Source organism: Lissotriton vulgaris, chromosome 8, assembly GCF_964263255.1.
Source record: "Lissotriton vulgaris chromosome 8, aLisVul1.2, whole genome shotgun sequence".
Classification (NCBI taxonomy): Eukaryota; Metazoa; Chordata; class Amphibia; order Caudata; family Salamandridae; genus Lissotriton; species Lissotriton vulgaris.
The window spans coordinates 1,545,331,274-1,545,348,633 of NC_141696.1; the positions used below are offsets into that span (position 1 = coordinate 1,545,331,274).

Here is a 17,360-nt window from a genome sequence, read left to right on the forward strand (position 1 = left end):
GTACAGAACTCCGCCGCCATATTGATATACCAGGTTCCTAGAGTTGCCTCTGTCTCTGGCTATCTGTGTGATCTTCATTGGCTCAGGTTGGAGAACTGAATTACATTCAAAGCCCTGAGCTATATGCTTAAAATCAAACCTGGAGTGGCTCCCCAGTACCTGCAGGCCCTGGTTCAGCCTTAAGTGCCTCCTCCGCTCGTCCACTCACGTGAAATTCTCTGTCCCCAGAATCGGATTGTCACAGATGAGCGGTCAATCTTTTGCCTGTCTGAGCCCCTCCTTGTGGAACTCTCTTCCCATATCGCTTCGCAATGAAACTGTGTATGTCAAATTCTGTAAAGTCTTAAAAACCTGGCTTTTTAACTAATAATTTTCACTTTGCTCTGTTCCCTTGTGGCTGGCACCGGGAAGCTGTTGCGCCTTACAAATTAAATTTACTTAACATAAAATGCCAGGCTCTCTTTATAATTATTGACGTGTGGCTATGTTCAAGCTTCTCAGCAATCTTAATTAATCATTACATTATTTGCGTGGAGGTGTGCCCACCTAGAAATTAGGAGGTTTCCTTTGGTCTGCCAGTGCATGAGCGTAATGGCAGCTTAGCCTGCTACTGTGGGTAGAGGAGTGAGTAGCTGAAACACAACTCTATGCTCTGTCCAAGTACTGTCACATACTAGCAGATCATTCTAGATCCTGTAGAAACGACAGAACCAGGTTGTAGACACACTAGCTGCTTGGTGAAGTAGTGTGGCTCACTGGTTAGAGGCGGCAGACCCGAGAGCAGAGGACGGCCCGGGACCAGGGTTCGATTCCCGGCGCGGCAAGTTTCTGGACCAGGGTCAGCGGACTCGATAATTCTCTCGCCTCGGTGCCCACTCTGATCAGCGATCACACTCGGCAACTCTGGGCATTAGCTTGCCTCATCTTCACTAACGGCCCCACCAGACCGCCGGGGATGCCTGGTCTCACCCTGGAGATACCCATTAAGGGACCATATCTCAGGGAAGCCAGGAAGGGTTTCGCAGCGGTCGAAGCGCCTTGGGACCCTCCGGGTAAGTAGTGCGCTATATAAATGCCTATACATTTACATTTACATTTGCTTGGCCAGTCTCATGTATAGGGGGTTTGTGGAGCGGGATAATTCAATGACCCTCCAGCTCTACCAGGCTTGAGGCTCTCTCTCATTGAGACACAGAGCTGCAGCTGGCTCAGTCGTCACACCTAACATTCAAGCCAATCTTCCACAGGGCAACCAGGCTCACAGTCTTGTAGGACCCACCCCATTTAGGGCAGACCTTCTATTGCTGACCTTTCCAGCCAGGGTGCGCCATGCCTCAGATGGAAAACAAAAATGTCCCTGACAAAAAGAGACAACTTCATGTGTCAGGGATATCTACTTAGTTCTATAGAAAGAACTCCCCCCCCCCCTTTTTGTTTAGAATAAAGACTTGCCAAGAGAGCCACAGTGACATGTTGACAGCATTTCATTTTTGCATGGGTTCTATGATGTAATAATATGCGAGTGGTCTGACTTTTAGCGTGTGAATGTGTGCTTTTGGCTTGTGCCTGGAAGTGTTATTAATGCACATGTTCTGCAGCTATGATCCTCGGACATTTCTCACTCACTTGGGGCATGGTCATCATCGTGCCTTCTATCAGAGTCCTCATTGTCCAGAGGGCAGGGACATTCCTTTTCTTCAGCTCTCAATGAAAAGACGGCCTTTGCAATCATAGGACCTGGTCAAAAATGAAAGGGAAGGTGTAAGTGATCACATTAAATGAGGAGTGAAGTACGGAGGATTAAGGAGTGAAATAGTGAGGTTTCCCATTGAACTCTCACCAAATGCTTCTTGCATGATCACACAAGGCCTCCCTAGTCATCCATATCTACACAAAGGTTCCTGTGCTACCCTCTGAGGTTTGCTGAACTTGCCCTCTCCTACTCAAACCTCAAGAACAAAATAGAGGTAAAGGCTCTCCAGGCCAGAAGCCAATGTCTTCTCTCCAGCTCTCTTCTAAATACATAGAAATAGGAGAAGACTCCCCAAAAGAGGCCTCCCTTAAAACTCAAGATCACATTCTTTTCAGACCAAGGAAAACAACCCCCCTCCCTTACCTCTTCTGCTCAGTTCTACAAAGGCTATAAATACCCAACTGCTACTTTTAATTTCTCTAAGTTTTCCTCCCCCAATTTGTAGTTTTTGTAAACATATCTTGCTTACGGGCCGCTCCAACAAGTAGCTGAAGAGCTGTTCGTAGCTCTCTGGCTTCCTGGAAGTAGCTCTCCTGTGTGCAGCCCAGCCTACTAAATTAGAAGGTTTTGTTTGGATGAATTAGTTTATGTATTACAAACTAAAAAGCATGTACTTGAGATGCAAATGCATGAATTTTCAGAATGTATGTGCTGATGTTTGGAGAAAATTCAATTTCCAATATATACTTGAGCTGATATTTGAGCGATAAATTATACAATATTACTAATAGTATTACCTTGGTGCCAGAGACATTATCGCTATGGTTGCCAACTTTCACCCGTGTAGAGACATTCCAAATTGGAAAAGTCTGTCTACATTACTGTTGGCAAACCCTGTCTGATGTATTGAGGTGATCGCCACTAGTATTGTTACAAATGGGGTCCTCTAATGTCATCTTTTCTGATGTGGCACTATTGCAACACTCATAATACTCGTAGCTCAGGATGATTTAATCAAAAATGAGTAGATCTTACAGAAGAGGTTGGAGACCCCTGCTCTAGATCTATGTAAGGCACTCCAACACCGGCTGGGGCAGTGGTGCTATAGAAAATAACATATTAATTAAAAAAAAAATTTTTAAAAAGCCATGCTTTCGGTCACCCTCTACTGTGTAGAAAAGTACCTGCTAGAGCTCTGAAACTGGGCAACATGATATCCTAACAGAATAAACACAACACAACAACCATCAACAGCTGCAACCACACAGCAGGCTCATACATTATTCTTCTTGAAGGCAAATGACCAACAAATAAGACTAGAGAACCTCACCTTAAGCAGACCCTCCAGGATATCGCGATTTGACGCGAAATCGGCACTTTTGTTAAAGTGCTGCGATTTCTTTGTAAAGTGCTGCGAAATCGGGTCATGTGCAGCAGAGGGGTGTGCGCGAGCCGTGGAAGAGTTGTTTATCCCGCCATGATGCCGCGCGGCAGGCTGCTGTTTCGTACCCATCACACACAAAGCCTCATTCATCGCGAGAGTGACTGATTTGCATGCTGGTGCCCCCTTACTATCAGCTGTGCCCCCTTACTATCAGCATGCACCAATCCGAGCCGTAATAACACCTTGTGACTGCGCACGAGCGGCTGAAATAATTAGCCAATCGGAGCAAAAAATCTGCAATCAATCATAATCTCTAAAGCATGGGGAAGGGAATTTTTGGACCATTCAAAGGTGCATATGGCTGCTTTCATACCGCGCTTTCGACTGAAAAATATTTATAGTCTTACTGACAGCTTTTACTGAGGCCAAGAACATCTTGCGAAAATAGGAGTAGTTATTTGGTAATTACAGAGCTACATCAGTTTAATTTCCAAACTGCTCTCAAATTAGTTGTCACTTCGCAGTATTGCCATCTCTGCGTGGCACTGATTTTAAATTCAACGGCAGCTCACATCATCATTACATCTACCATTTGCGGCTATATTTAGTGTGACTTCGGTCCCATGTTACGATGAAATGCCAGGCGGCGGTGGGGGTCTAACATTGAATTCTCTCAGACACGCGCTCGGCTGGTCAGCGCATTATTTATTTATTATTTTATTTTATTTTTTGCATTTGTATGGCGCGCAGCTACCCAACAAGGGTTTCCCGGCGCCGATGACAGAAATTAAGCAAGTTTGTGAAGGAAGGTAAGTGATGGTGGATTATTTCTGGAAGAGCCAGGTCTTTAGCTGTTTTCTGAAGATGTTATACCTGTCTTCTTTCCGGATATGGGGGGGGAGTTTGTTCCAAAGTGTGGGCCCTATGACAGCAAAGGATCTACCTCCCGTTCTTGCAAATTTGAACTTTGGGATGGAAAAGTTTGCAGCATTTTGCGAGCGTAGTGCTCTCGCCGGAGTGTAGGGAGTGGCGAGGGTTTGGAGATATTTAGGGGCGGTACCAGATTTGATCCTAAACATATAGCTCAGGGCTTTGAACCTAATACGGCTTTCCACCCTGAGCCAATGTAGGTCTTTTAGGTGGCTGGATACACTGGAGGTTTTTGGGATATTACAGAGTAGCCTAGCCGCTGAATTCTGGACCACTTGTAATCGGTTAATGACAGCTTTGTTTGAGCCCAAGTAGAGAATGTTGCCGTAGTCAATCCTTGATGTAATAAGTGCATTGACTACGGACTTTTGGGTGTCGAGGGGCAACATCCAAAGGATCTTCCTTAGCCATTTTAGGATGGTAAAGCAGAGGCCTACCACTCTGTTTGCCTGCTGTTTCATGGACAAGGTGTTATCGATGATGACTCCCAGATTTCTAACTTGAGTGGCGGGAGTAGGGATGGAACCGAGCTCAGAGGGCCAGTGAGAAGCGTTCCAGAGGTCTTTGTTTTTCCCCAAAAGGAGGACCTCGGTCTTATCTCCATTGAGTTTCAGTTGGTGTGCGGACATCCAGCTGAAGATGTTTTGGAGACCTTGATTAAGGCGAGATGGAAGAAGTGGGTTAGCTTCTGACAGGGAGAAGATGATTTGGGAATCATCAGCGTATGTCATGAGGGTGAGGCCAGATTCATCCGCTAGATCAGCCAAAGGCCGGAGGTAGAGATTAAAAAACAGAGGGCTTAGGATGGAGCCCTGTGGTACTCCATGGGGGGCGCTCATTTTATCCGAGCAGGCTATTGGGGATGTGATTTGGAAGGTTCTCTGTGACAAGAAGGACTCAATCCATTTTAGTGCATCGCCCCTGATGCCATTTCTCCCCAGGGTGGCCAGCAGTTTGGCATGGGAGATGGTGTCGAAAGCATTACTGTTCTTTAACAGCATTTAGAAGGTGATAACTGTAAACGTGTAGGATAGTATGTAGTAGCTTTATTGTTTAAATGGGGAATGAGTATTCAAAGTGATTCGAATGTTAAAACAACTGAGCTTTGGTTTTACACTTGCCACTGAGCTTAGCTTGCAGAGTATTTCAAGTATAATGTTTTTGGCCCTGTGTTTATGCCCAGTTGATCTACTGTGGTTTGCATCGTATTTCTGTGACTAACTAGATACGTTTAATCTGTGTCGGACAGTGAAATATCCTTCTAGATTTCACAGTTACACAAAAGCAGAGCGGGATATATGCCTTGTTTCAGTAAACAATCTGGTTCAAAAAAGGGGTATCATGTCCCCATATTGGGGTAGTCGAGGGCAGGCCTCAAGAAATACACAAATTATCTACAAATAATTTTATTCAATTCAGTCCAACGACTAGCCCACTTCATACATCCTTAAGGTAAAACATCCCTTAGACTGGTGTCCTTTGTTGTCATTAAAAAATGTCCTCCTCTCTGAGGCGCTTATTACCAGTGGTTTAGAATAAAACTGTTAGAAAATGGTTTGGTGGTTGACTTGGAAGGGAGCCCGGGCAAGCAGCAACCAGTGGTCGAAGTGCCTAAAAAAGAAGTATGGGAACTGTAATGCTGTGCACAATGGGGGCAAGTGTGAGCGTGTTTGGGGGAAGGTCAAAGGTGTGGCGAAAAAAAATTATCTGTAACTTTTTTCGGTCTTTCACCTCCAGTTAACTACACATAAAAACGCACACGAAAGCGGTGTCCAGCCGCCCTCAGACTTTCAGGCAAGAAAAGGGTTATGGATGTGCCAAACACTGGTACCGCAATGTGTCAAAAGGTGTGATAACTGCTACCAACCTATACTAAAGCAAATGGAGAATTGCATTTCCAAGGGATAACAGCCTTAACCTGTGGGCTGCTTCCTCTATTCCATATTCCAGGTTGCCTATTCAAAGTGGAATACTCTGCTAAAACGGTTTCCATTGATTTAAGGCTGAAAATGTATGATTATGAGTAAAATAAAGTGCCGCAAAAATGCCGCCAAATTTCAATATTTGTGCCGCTAAATTTCCATTTTGTGCCGCTAAATTTGCGAATCCATGCCGCTATATCCTGGGGGGTCTGCTTAAGGCAATTCTGTTTAAAGTATTCTTGATAAGAGTAATTTAAATACGCGTGCAATGAACCAAAGCAGGAACCCACTCCTCTGGCGGTGGAGGGAGACTTCACCCATTGAAGACAATATGACATATCCCTAGCAAGCTAGAAGACAATTCTCTACTCACACCTGTCGCTCATGGGTTACAGCTTCAACACACACAGCCCGTGAAGAACATCCTTCTACACTCTGAGAAGATAAAGAGTGCAGCAACAGGGCTTTCAAAAATCTGCAGGCGCGGATTCCTTTCACTATACCCTACGGTTTACGGACTTCTTTCTATCAGCCTTGGATCTTGCTGTCCTGTCCTACACGACAGTTAAAAAGCAGTTACATGACATCTTGTCTGCTTATGAAAAACAATTAAATCACAGGAAATTGAACATGCAACAATAAACAAGTAGTTAAGTTGAAAGAACTATTTTAAAATGTGCTATCATGACTTTGCAAACTTTCAACATAAATCAAGAGAAACTTTACCCAGCAACATCAAGACTTGGTCAATTTCCTTCATTAGATTTGCATAAAGATCCTTCTGCCATTTGTGTAAAAGTTCACGCTCCTTTTTCGAGAAACAGGTGACGACATCCTGGAATGCAAGCAGCACCTGGAAGAAGGATTGCAACTATGAACATTTACGTCATACTAAGAAACTGAACACAATCAGACATGATGCAGAATACAATGTGATCATGTAACATAGGGTAGTCTTTACCTTCTCAAGATCTGCCCACATGACAATGATCGCTAAGCGTCACATTCCCCGGCAGTGGCGGGCACCAACTCTAGTGGAATGGAAGAGAGACATGGACTGGTGCATGGTGCATCCGTTCCCAAGAAATGGGAACAAATCTGGGGGAATTGGAACACATAGAAGGGGAATATATGCGTTCTCCGTCTACACTACTGGGCGGTGCCGCCCTAAGGCGAGACGTTATATGGAAGACTTGGCAATTAACCCTGGAGAGGGAGGTGAGGCTGGAGATGGGAAAGGTAAACCGCTCTGTTGTTACGCACTTGTATTTACGCATGGCTGCTCTGAGATACTTACTACTGCACATTTTGATGTATGCTTAATAAAAAAACAATAAAAAAAGAAGATCTGGCCACATGTTCTTTCATTTTTTTAGTCGTATCTTCCCAAATGACTACTGCACTTCCAAAGGCTCTCCTTGACCAGACAAAAAAGGGGAAAGACTTCTTGGCTTCTGCTCAATCTGTATTGGTCACTAAGGATAATTCACTTGTTTGTAAACATGTTGAAAAATAACACTTCTACGTGATAGACAACATTGCTGTAAAAGACTTCCGAAGAATCGCACTTCTCTCAAAAAGCAGTTAGCGCACCGATGGTCACTTTTCTGTCGTCCCAGTACACTATCTAGTCAGTTATGCGCAAAGTAAAATATCTTGACAATTTCTTCTATTGGGCACAAACGTAAATATTGGGAGCACTATCATCCCAAACCTCAGGGAGTGGAATATTATATATTTTCCAGGTTGGAAAAGGATTGAAAGGCAGGTCCCACTGCCCACCAGAACTCAGAGGTGGGGGTTTGGAATGTAGGATGGGTGGAGCACAAAGGATAAGGAAGATAGGGGCTGAATGGAAAAGGGAGGGGATGGAATAAAACTAAAACAGTTGTTGCATTATTATGGCCTAAAAACCTGAACTGTTCAATGTGGCAATTACGTTGTACTAAGGAATGATACAAGGACATGAAATCAATTAAAATGGGGGATAACTTTTTTAAAATAAATTCTGTTGTTGAATGTTAAGAGTCTAGCTTACAATAAAAAGTGTGAAGCTATTTTTGCCTACTTCGCAAATACTAAATCTCGAATTATGCTGCAGGAAACTCATCGCGTGATCATGACAAACTGTGGTGGGGGCAAGAATGTTAGAGGACACAGGAGGCGTATTTTTCATGCGCCAATGCTTCACACAGAAGCATTGCCATACTGATTCAACGCTTTGAAGACCGGCTGCAGGTCAAAAGAGTGGAAAATGACCGGAATGGCTTCTCTTCCCAAGTCACCTCAAAATTGTGGCATAACAATAGCATCGTAAGATGGCCCAATAACCAAAGAATATCATACAGTGGGAAATGCCTGAGCCGACATTAATCTCACAAGGATTTCCTTGGTTAGTTGGACAGGTAAAAGGTTTTAATCAAGAAAAAGGATCCAATACCAACCTATCATCTTAAGACGCTTGGTGAGTATTGAGTCAGCAGTATTACACGTATCAGAAATGGAAAAAGTCTACATCTGCCATATGAGACAACTTACTACCTTGTGTCAAAAAATCTGAAAATATGAGACTGAATAAGTTTGGCTATCTTCACTGATCACAAGCCTGCGATTTAAGGCCCAACATCAGTTTAAGAATGGTGATTCAATAATACCCTTACAAAGTGAAACAAGTGATCTAGACAGCAACTACTGAATTCAAAAAAAGAGAATCTTTTCAATTAATAACGGCTCTGCAGATATAGGTATAGCGTGGGATTACGTGAAGGCAACCATTCAAGGCGTATACATCTCTCAGCGGGGCCTTGGGAGTAACAAGCATTGGAAATGCAACAGGTCTCACATGTGCTTGAGTTAAAGCTATTGGCGTTGCAAATGACAATTTGTAGGTGAAGAGGCAAGATGGCGGCCGCTCCAGCGGCCGAGTGAGAGGTTGTGCAGAGCTCCAACCTGTCGCTGACCTGCCCAGGAGTTATCTTGGCTTAGCTGCCACCTCTTAGGTGTACCGGCGTGCTGGTGTGATATTCGCATCAGTGGGGCTCTCCCATTCATGCCGGTGCTTGCTGTGGCTTTGACGGCGTGCACTCCGGAGGTGTTTCCTGACCGGCTTCGTGACTACCGGCGGCAGACTCGAGCAGTGAGGAGTGTGGATTGACGTGGCCACAGAGCTCTGGCGTTCCGGTCCGCGAGCGATTTGCGAAAACTGCGGAGTATGCTGCTTGTAATAATTGACCCCTGACTGGGCTCGTATAATCTTTTTGGGCGCTTGCTGTTATCCGTGGGTCTGTGACGAGGAGCGGAGACGTGAGCAGCGGGGCAAACGGTGAGGAGGAGTCAGTTCGAACAAGCGATCTCAGCTTAAGGAGAAAGTTGTGGAGACTGCCGACCGCTGAGTGCGCTGCTGGTTGCGGGAAAGTCTGATGCTCAGCGCGGTCTCTTTGAATGCTCTTTACTACCTGACTGGTAAGAACTACAGCTCCTTGTCTTAAAGATCCAGACTGCAGTGGATATTTTGGGACTTTCTTTGGGAAGCTCTGGTCATTCACTGCCGTGGCTGGGACTCAGAATATAATAACACATTTTTATATATTCTGCTGCAATACCTGCTGCAATATTTGCGCCCTGTGCCCTTAAAAAGCAAAACACTTTTTTCTCTGCGCTATCATGGCTCCAAAGAGCAAGGGAGCTAAAGCAAAGGCAACTGCTAATGCTACAGCATCTGGGGCGAGGGCCCCTCCCCCCTCTGTTTGTACTGTCAATGCTTTATCCATTGACTCGAATTTGAATGCTGCAGTTACTCCTGAGACTTGCTCCAATGTTCGTACCCACAATGGAAGTACAAGAGAGCGTATCGTACCAGATTTATTTAAAAAGAAAAACATTGCCAGGGCGAATGCACCTAAGAGTATTACTCAGAATCCTGCCACTTCAAACCCAGTTAACGGGCACGGTATTGCTGACCCTTCAGGGGCAGTTCCAAAGCAGCGGATATTGTTGAACCCCTCTCAGGCTTCTGCAACGCCTGTAATGCTTGTAATTGGAGATTTGGGAACTCCTGAGGAAAAGGATATTGAGATGATGAGCTGGCGGATCTTTGCCAGGCTGTTGGAGAAGTCAGAGTCTCACCTCTGACTAATGATGGAGGTTGCCAGGCAGATAAACTGCATCCTAATGCCAGCTTAAGTAAGCACAAGGCGGACAAGGAAAGAGATATGCCGATGACTGTTGTAAATGACGGAGAATCTGTTGGCTCAAGGGGGCATTTCTATTCTATGTCAGATGTCACTATAACTTCAGAAAGAGAGAACGGCGATGGCAATGATAACAAGAGGTTCTCTCTCTCAGGGGACTGGGCAGATGAGGGCAATCCAACTTTTGATGAGGATATTTTAACATCAGATTCTCCGATAAATGAAGAAGTTCTTGGTACAGTTCGGAAGATTCCGGAACTGCAGAACCCCCCTTCATCAATAGCAAAAACATGATGGACCAACCACAATTGGAGGGGGTGCCAGAAACGCAAGAGAATCAGGAAGAGGCGCTTGACAATCTTGAAGGAGAAGGCGAAATTACGCTGGAATCCATTTACAATCTGCAAAAATCGATGTATAAACTCATTATGGCTCATAGAGAGGAGACTAAAGCGGAGGGGTTTCGGACCCAGGGAGCTGTTCGTAAATTACAAAATGTGGTCCGCCGATTAGCCAAGTCTTGTACTGAAACCACTACGAGAGTTCAGGAAGCGGAAGTTCGGATTTCCAATGTTGAGGATGAGCTCTCCATCCAGAAAACTTCAATTAACGAGCTGCAAAATACTGGCCAGGATATCGATTGGAAGCTTACCGATCTTGAAAACCGTGCACGTCGAAATAATCTGCACATACTGGGGATACCAGAACATTCTGAGGTAAAAGATGCACGGCAATTTGTTGTTGATCTGTTTACAGCAGCTTTTCCAGATCTCAAAGACTGGGACTGGGATAAAGAGATTATAAGGGCGCATCGCTTTCCTTTTACTCTGAGACAAGATGTGGAAGGGGATGCTGGGAAACCAAGGGCCATTCCTATTTGCTTGCATAATTATCTACTTCGAGAAATCTTGTACGATTTAGCCAGACCTTTACGAACTAGGAAGGGTTTGGGGCATTCATTTTTTGTTTGACCAGACTTTTGCCAGGTAACTGTGCAACGACGCTGGAGGCTCAGGCAGCTAATATCACCCATTCAAGCAAAGGGGGGGCAGGTGTTTTTACTAAATCCTGCTAAATTGAAGGTTGTTTATAAAGGGAAAACAATTTTCTTTGTTTCAGAGATCAAAGCACAACAATTTGTAGATGCAATGTAACTCTAGTAAGTGAAGGACGAAGGACTTACTTAGAGGAATAAGTAACTGACTATTATTTTATTTGGATGGATGACTCAGCTATAGGGTGTTAAGCGGGTTTTGTGCAGCACAGCTAGGGAGACTTCATTCACGACTACTCACCATCAATGAGGACCTTTGTCCTTACGCCTCTGTTGGGTGGGTTCTTTGAGGGTGGGGGGGTGGCAAGGGGGGAGTGGAGGGGGGAAAGGGGTGGTGCTCTGGGGGCAAGGAAAAATAGTAAGTGGACGGTCTGTGTTAACTAAGACTCAAAATGTGTTCATTTTTTTGCTTTTTCGCTTTAATGCATTTCATATACCTATCAGTATTTTTAGGTTTTGCCTGGCGTTCGCTGCGCAGCAGCGTTCGCGCAGGCGAAATTGTAGTGTAGTTCCTAGTTTCCCACTAGGCCCTGCGCATTGGAATAACATAAACAGTAGTATCGACGTGGAACTGCTTATATTCCAGGCCTCCACTGACTATGCTAAACTTAATTGGGTTGTGTTACCAACTAGCTCAGAGGTCACTGGAAACTTTCTTTTCTGCATGGGAAGTGATCAGCTTCCTTGGCACAGACAAGAAGGGATTCAGCTTTCCAACAACCGTGCAACATGACAACTTTGCTCCTCAGATCAAGAGTCAATCTCTAGGGTCGTGTGAAACAATAGACATAGATTTCACTCAGTCAGTCTAGTGCAGTTTACTTTCACAGTATGTAGAGAATAGAGAGGCGGGCGTTTGTCAATAAAGGGTTAACATTTATTGAACAGTCTTTCTTCTCATACAAGAGAAATGTATTGCCACAATTGCAATAATTGTTATTATAAAAAGTACGTACAGTAAGATAAGTATTGCGAAATAGAACTGTAAAAGCATTGATATGGTTTCTTAGCCATACAATGGTTTAGAAGTAATAAAACATATATACAGTCACATATACATTAGGCTAACATACTCAACTGGTGCTTCTAACTAAGCCTACCCCAGTGTGCCTGACCTAAGCCTAACACGTGAAAGGGGAGTAAGTTAAGTAACTTTAAGTTAAGTTGGTTTTGCCAAGGTTTGTTTGAAGAATTCTCATCTAAGGGTTTAGTCAACACCATACCTCTGAATAGAATGATGGAGGATTGGTATCTCCTTCAGGGGTCTCTCTCGATATCCCAGTCACCCGCGAGGGTAAACCGGAAACGCCGTGGCTGGATTTCTCTGCACGAGAAAGGCAGCGGGTCTCTTCAGCGCGTCGAGGAAGGAGGGGGGACAGCGTCCGCGGGCAGCTGGAATCTGCTGGATGTCTTCGCAGAGGACGGCTGTTCAGCTCCTTAAGCGTACTGCACCATAGGTCGCGCTTTAGCGGCGATAATGGTATCAGCAGCTTCACCACCACAGGATAGCAGGCTGCAGCGACAGAGTGCTAGATTTACCAACACGGGGTTGTGCAGGCAGCTTGCATCAGTAGCTCGTACATCAGCAGGCAACAGGCTATTGCTTAAGGCAACGTTGGTAATATTTATACCTGACAGGTGCCGGGTTTGACGCAAGTTTGCTGGACATAAGACGTCAATTAAAGATGTCACTAGGAAGTGATAGTTATCAGTTGCTCATTAGAGTTCCATTACTAATCAAAACATAGCAAGCGGGGATTTCCAGGTTTGCTAAGTTTTTATCTTGTTGAAGAACTCGGAGTGTTATCTAGGAGTATCAGATAGTGACTACTGCTCTGTCATTGCACTAATTGGTCGCAAAGGAAGTGGCAGAGAGCTATGCTGGAATGTGGCTCTGTTCGTGTGAGGCCAGAGATGACTTTTCAGAAAATCGCACTTGAACGGTTATGCCAATATAGGGAATAAATGGATTTATAGCCGAATAGGGGCATAAGGTCACAGTATCGATCAGGAACCTAGATAAACACGCAACAAAATCTTATGTTAGAACAGTACGGGGGTTTGTCCCGCCTGCTCTTCCATTGGCTAGCTCCATAAATGGAGGCTAGCCATTGGAAGACATGGTTATCCATCACTCTTCCCCCCGTCACGACGCGATTCGGGGGCGTTTCCGTGTCTTTTTTTAAGTCCCGCCCTCTCCTCTTCCCATTGGCTGGAATTTTACCTTCCAGCCAATGGGAAGGGGAGAGCATGAAAAACACGCCCCGAATCCCTACAGGGCGCTGAGCTTTCCGAGCAGCATCTACCAAGGACATGAGGTAAGCCCCTGCCCCCCTGTTTGTGCCGTTCTTCGTGCCCCTGCCCCCTTGTTTGTGCCGTTTTTCCTGCCCCTCTGTTTGTGCCGTTGTTTCTTGCCTCTGACTCCCTGTTTGTGCACCCCTTCCCTCCGCCCGCAGCTCTCCTTTGTCCCGCTCTAGCCCCCCTTCCCTCTACCCATGTATTCTTTGCCGTGCTGCATGCTCGTGATGTATTTAACCTCGCACTCACTTGTTCCTTTAGCCCTTCTGTTCTTGCTCTCTTCCCTTCATCCATTCCTGTGTTTCTCTCTCTTTCCTCCCCATATCCCATTCTCCTTTTCACTGTGCCCCCACCTGCTTGTTCCTGCTTTAATTTTCACCAATATTTTCCGGTCTGCTCCACCGATTAATGCGAGATTTTATCTTCACCTTGTTTATAATCCCGACTGTATACGTAAATTCTTAGTGTGTAAATTCCATCATGTGTACCTTCTGTAACTTACTTCGTACTATTGTAAAGCGCTCTGACACATTTGGGTTAAGTTTGCGCTTTATAAAACTGCATTAAATAAATGAATTAAATTAAAAGTGGCAGCTCCGGCCGTTAAGCCGAGCCAGCACTAGATGCAGAAACGCTGCAAGCGGCCTAGGATCAGTGTATCCTTAACCCCTGAAGAAACGCGCATGAAAGAGCATAGAGGAGCATCATTACCTCAACAAGAAACATAGTGGCTACACAAAAACCACTTTAATTACTGCACAAATCGTGTGATTATTATTGTTTATGTCCTGATGAATGCCCCATAGACCCGGCTGGGCATGGTGGGGCAGAAACATGTCGACCGTTTTTAAGTGGTATAATAGGATCCAGTAACACGATCTACCAGTATACCCACGAATATGTTTTAACAACAACCCTCACCCAATCTTAATTTAAAGTTACTTCAGGCTGTAGGTTTGTTTTTTATAATGTTTTATGAGGGTGATTACCTATCTCTGGACACTACTGCACTAGCCAGAGGTTGCCTCAGGCTTGAGGCTTGCATACAGCACAATTAATATGGCTGAGATACCCGCCACCCCCTCTCAACACAATCCCCAAGAATGGGAATACGGAAACGGTTCTGAACTTTTGGAAGGCGGGAGGGAGTTACCCTCCCGGCCGTATTTATTAAAATATGAAACAAAATTAAAACATTAAAATAACAGTTTCATATCATGTACAATTTCATTTCCACATTACGATGTTCTTGGCTAACCTTAACACATCTCTAATACAAAGGTTCTCCTAGCCGATACTAAACATCCTGCAAATGCATTTCTCAAAATTGAAATTGTACATCCTAACATTACGGGCCAACGGCAAGGTCGTAACCGGTGTCAGATCCCTAACCCAGAACTCCCCCCTCACTTGTGAGGGGCGGTCGCACAGAGGACTACACCTTTGTGCCTATTTCCAATTTCCCTTGTCTTGACGGGGGCCCATGTTAACTCGACGCCATCTTAGTGGTCGTCCGAGGACTCGTGTGAGGTGTCTAGAAGGTAGCGTAGACCCCCCTCCCACCCCACACAACTTACCACATCTGCCGTCGCAGATGTCCTGGCCCCGGGAAATTCCCAGGAGAGGCCCTGCAGCCCCTCCTCCCCAGGGAGGGGCCTATGGCCGCCTTCCCTTTCGGCGTCCCCATCCTTAGAGGGGACCGCCTCCCCGTTGAGGGGCCAATGGCCGCCTCCCCCCGGGCGTTCCCATCCGTAATGGGTGACGCCCCACCTCTAGGGATCTTCCAATTACTGCTCACCGATCATGACCTTACCGCCCGACCAAAATAAATACGACAATCTAAGGCTAAAGAGGAGAAAACAATTATACCCCAGCATTCAAAGTATAAACTCTACAGAACATCACTGCTCAACTCTGGTGCAACTACTTTTGAATAAACATGCTGAAAAGGAAGGTTATCAACTTTATTGCATACCAAATCATCAACTTTATTCAGAACAACCTGTAAGAAAAAACAATACCACGCACACGACTTTATTCAAACAATTCGCTGTCCTCAGGGGCTGGTGGCCGGGTATTCGTTCAGCCAAGGAATCATTGCCATGGTATCAACCGGGGTAGGAAGAGGCGCCCCTCGGACTATTTCAGACCTGTTTGGCGCCCCCCCTACTTCCCGCGTCACCCGATTTGGCTCTGCACATGGTCTCGGGATGTGAGGACTGCCCGCACCCTGCACATTCATGCCTAAACTTGCATGACCCCTGGGGCCTTGTACACTTGCCTCTGTTAAAACTCCAGCATGCCCCTTTTTTACCTGAATTGCCATTAGTCCTTGACTGCTGATCATTGCCTGATCCCGCCCGAAAGGGCGCCCCAGACGAGTGGCGGGAAAACTCGCCCCCGTTCCACCCCAACGATGGCGACTTCGCCATGCCTGATTTCTCCATTTTCTGCCAGGAAATGGAGTCGTAACAATCCCACGTCAGGGATGCATCGAACTCCTTGGACTTACGAAATATGTTATCGTAACAAAACCATTGATTGCCATCATATGTCTGAGAAAACTCCATGATACGTGTCTGATACACGGGTAGTTCAGCCAACAGTTCGGGCCTTCGTTTCCCCCATAATTGCAGTGAACATTCCAAACGCTCTGCCCCAATTACCTATCGTTTCGTCAACTCTGAAAGCGGCCATTTTTGCGCGCCAAACACTAGGGTGCAGAAACTCCTTTTGATTTTTCACATGCTCAATCTCATAATGATCGGTTAGTAAGGAAAACATGTTTATATATTTATCAGCCCATATCCTCTCTTTGACGTCCATCGGGATATGCTGAACAACTTTTTCCCTTCTCGAAGGTACCGACCCCTCCCCCGCCATCGGCAATAGCTGCTTACCTGGACCGGTAGCTGTGACCGTAGTCGCTGCCGAACTCACGCCCGCTACTGGTTGTTCCACGGGAGCCTGTGGGGGAACAAGAGGACATGGTGCCTTCGCGGCATCTCTCGATTGCCGCAACTGCTTCATCACTGCCCTGGCATCCTCAGCCGTGGCCCCCTCGTTATCTTTTCCCAACCATGCTGCCAACTGTGCAGCCAGTTCGGGAGGCATATCCTCCCCGTTCACGGGGGTGACCACAACCGGGATTGGTTGCCCCTCGTTCGGGACCGGGATCGGGGCCTCAGTCGGTGTATCCGGGTGCGCCGGTGGTGCCTCGGGCACTGGGGCCTCCCCCCCTGACGCTCCCTTCTTGGCCCTTCTACCTCTCCCGTTAGGGACTACTCCCGGCAATGCTGGTCCGACGACTCGCTTGGGTCCCCCCACACCATTCATTGCCGCCATTTGCTTCTTCATCTCGGCCATGTCTTTCACCAGCATGCGGAGCATCTGATCAGTACCGACGACCTTCTTTCCGACCTTCTTGCCCGGCATCGTCCAACGCTGACTTGCTGAAAGAACAAAGAAAAAATTAAATCCTTCAAAATTGGCTCTTCGTTCCGTCTCGAGCTCACGGCAACGGGGAGGTGCAGCTTCAGAGCACAGGAACAAGAGGATGCTTTCTTGGCTTGTTGCTCCTTTTATCCTTCTTCGGGCGGGCGTGGACCCACCTCCAATCCGCCTCCGGGGCGTGGCTAGCGGCTTCGGTGTCTAGGACAACCCCCTCTTGGGCGGGAAAAGGCGCGCCCCGGCTACGCCGCTTTGGGCATACCAGCCGAGACTCGCCTCCCGCCCAAAATGGTTTCCCGGGGGGATCGGGGTACTCCACCATACGTTCGGGGGGACCGAGTGGTCGCCCCTTTCCATAAACCCAATGATAATGCAATAACGCATGTGTGAGGCGGAGAACCAAGATATACCGCTAACGATTTTACCATTGCGCTTATGA

General features: G+C 46.2%; 1 protein-coding gene across 1 annotated transcript in view; it reads right to left on the bottom strand.

The window, feature by feature from the left end:
* LOC147700329 (uncharacterized) overlaps positions 1-17,360 on the bottom strand; it is a 160,530-nt gene that overhangs the window by 67,640 nt on the left and 75,530 nt on the right. The window contains exons 2-3 of the mRNA XM_086936306.1: positions 6,656-6,782; positions 1,627-1,737 (exon numbers count right to left, since the gene is read on the bottom strand). Of these exons, the coding sequence (XP_086792432.1) occupies positions 1,627-1,737; positions 6,656-6,782 (238 nt within the window). The remainder of the gene's footprint in view (positions 1-1,626; positions 1,738-6,655; positions 6,783-17,360) is intronic.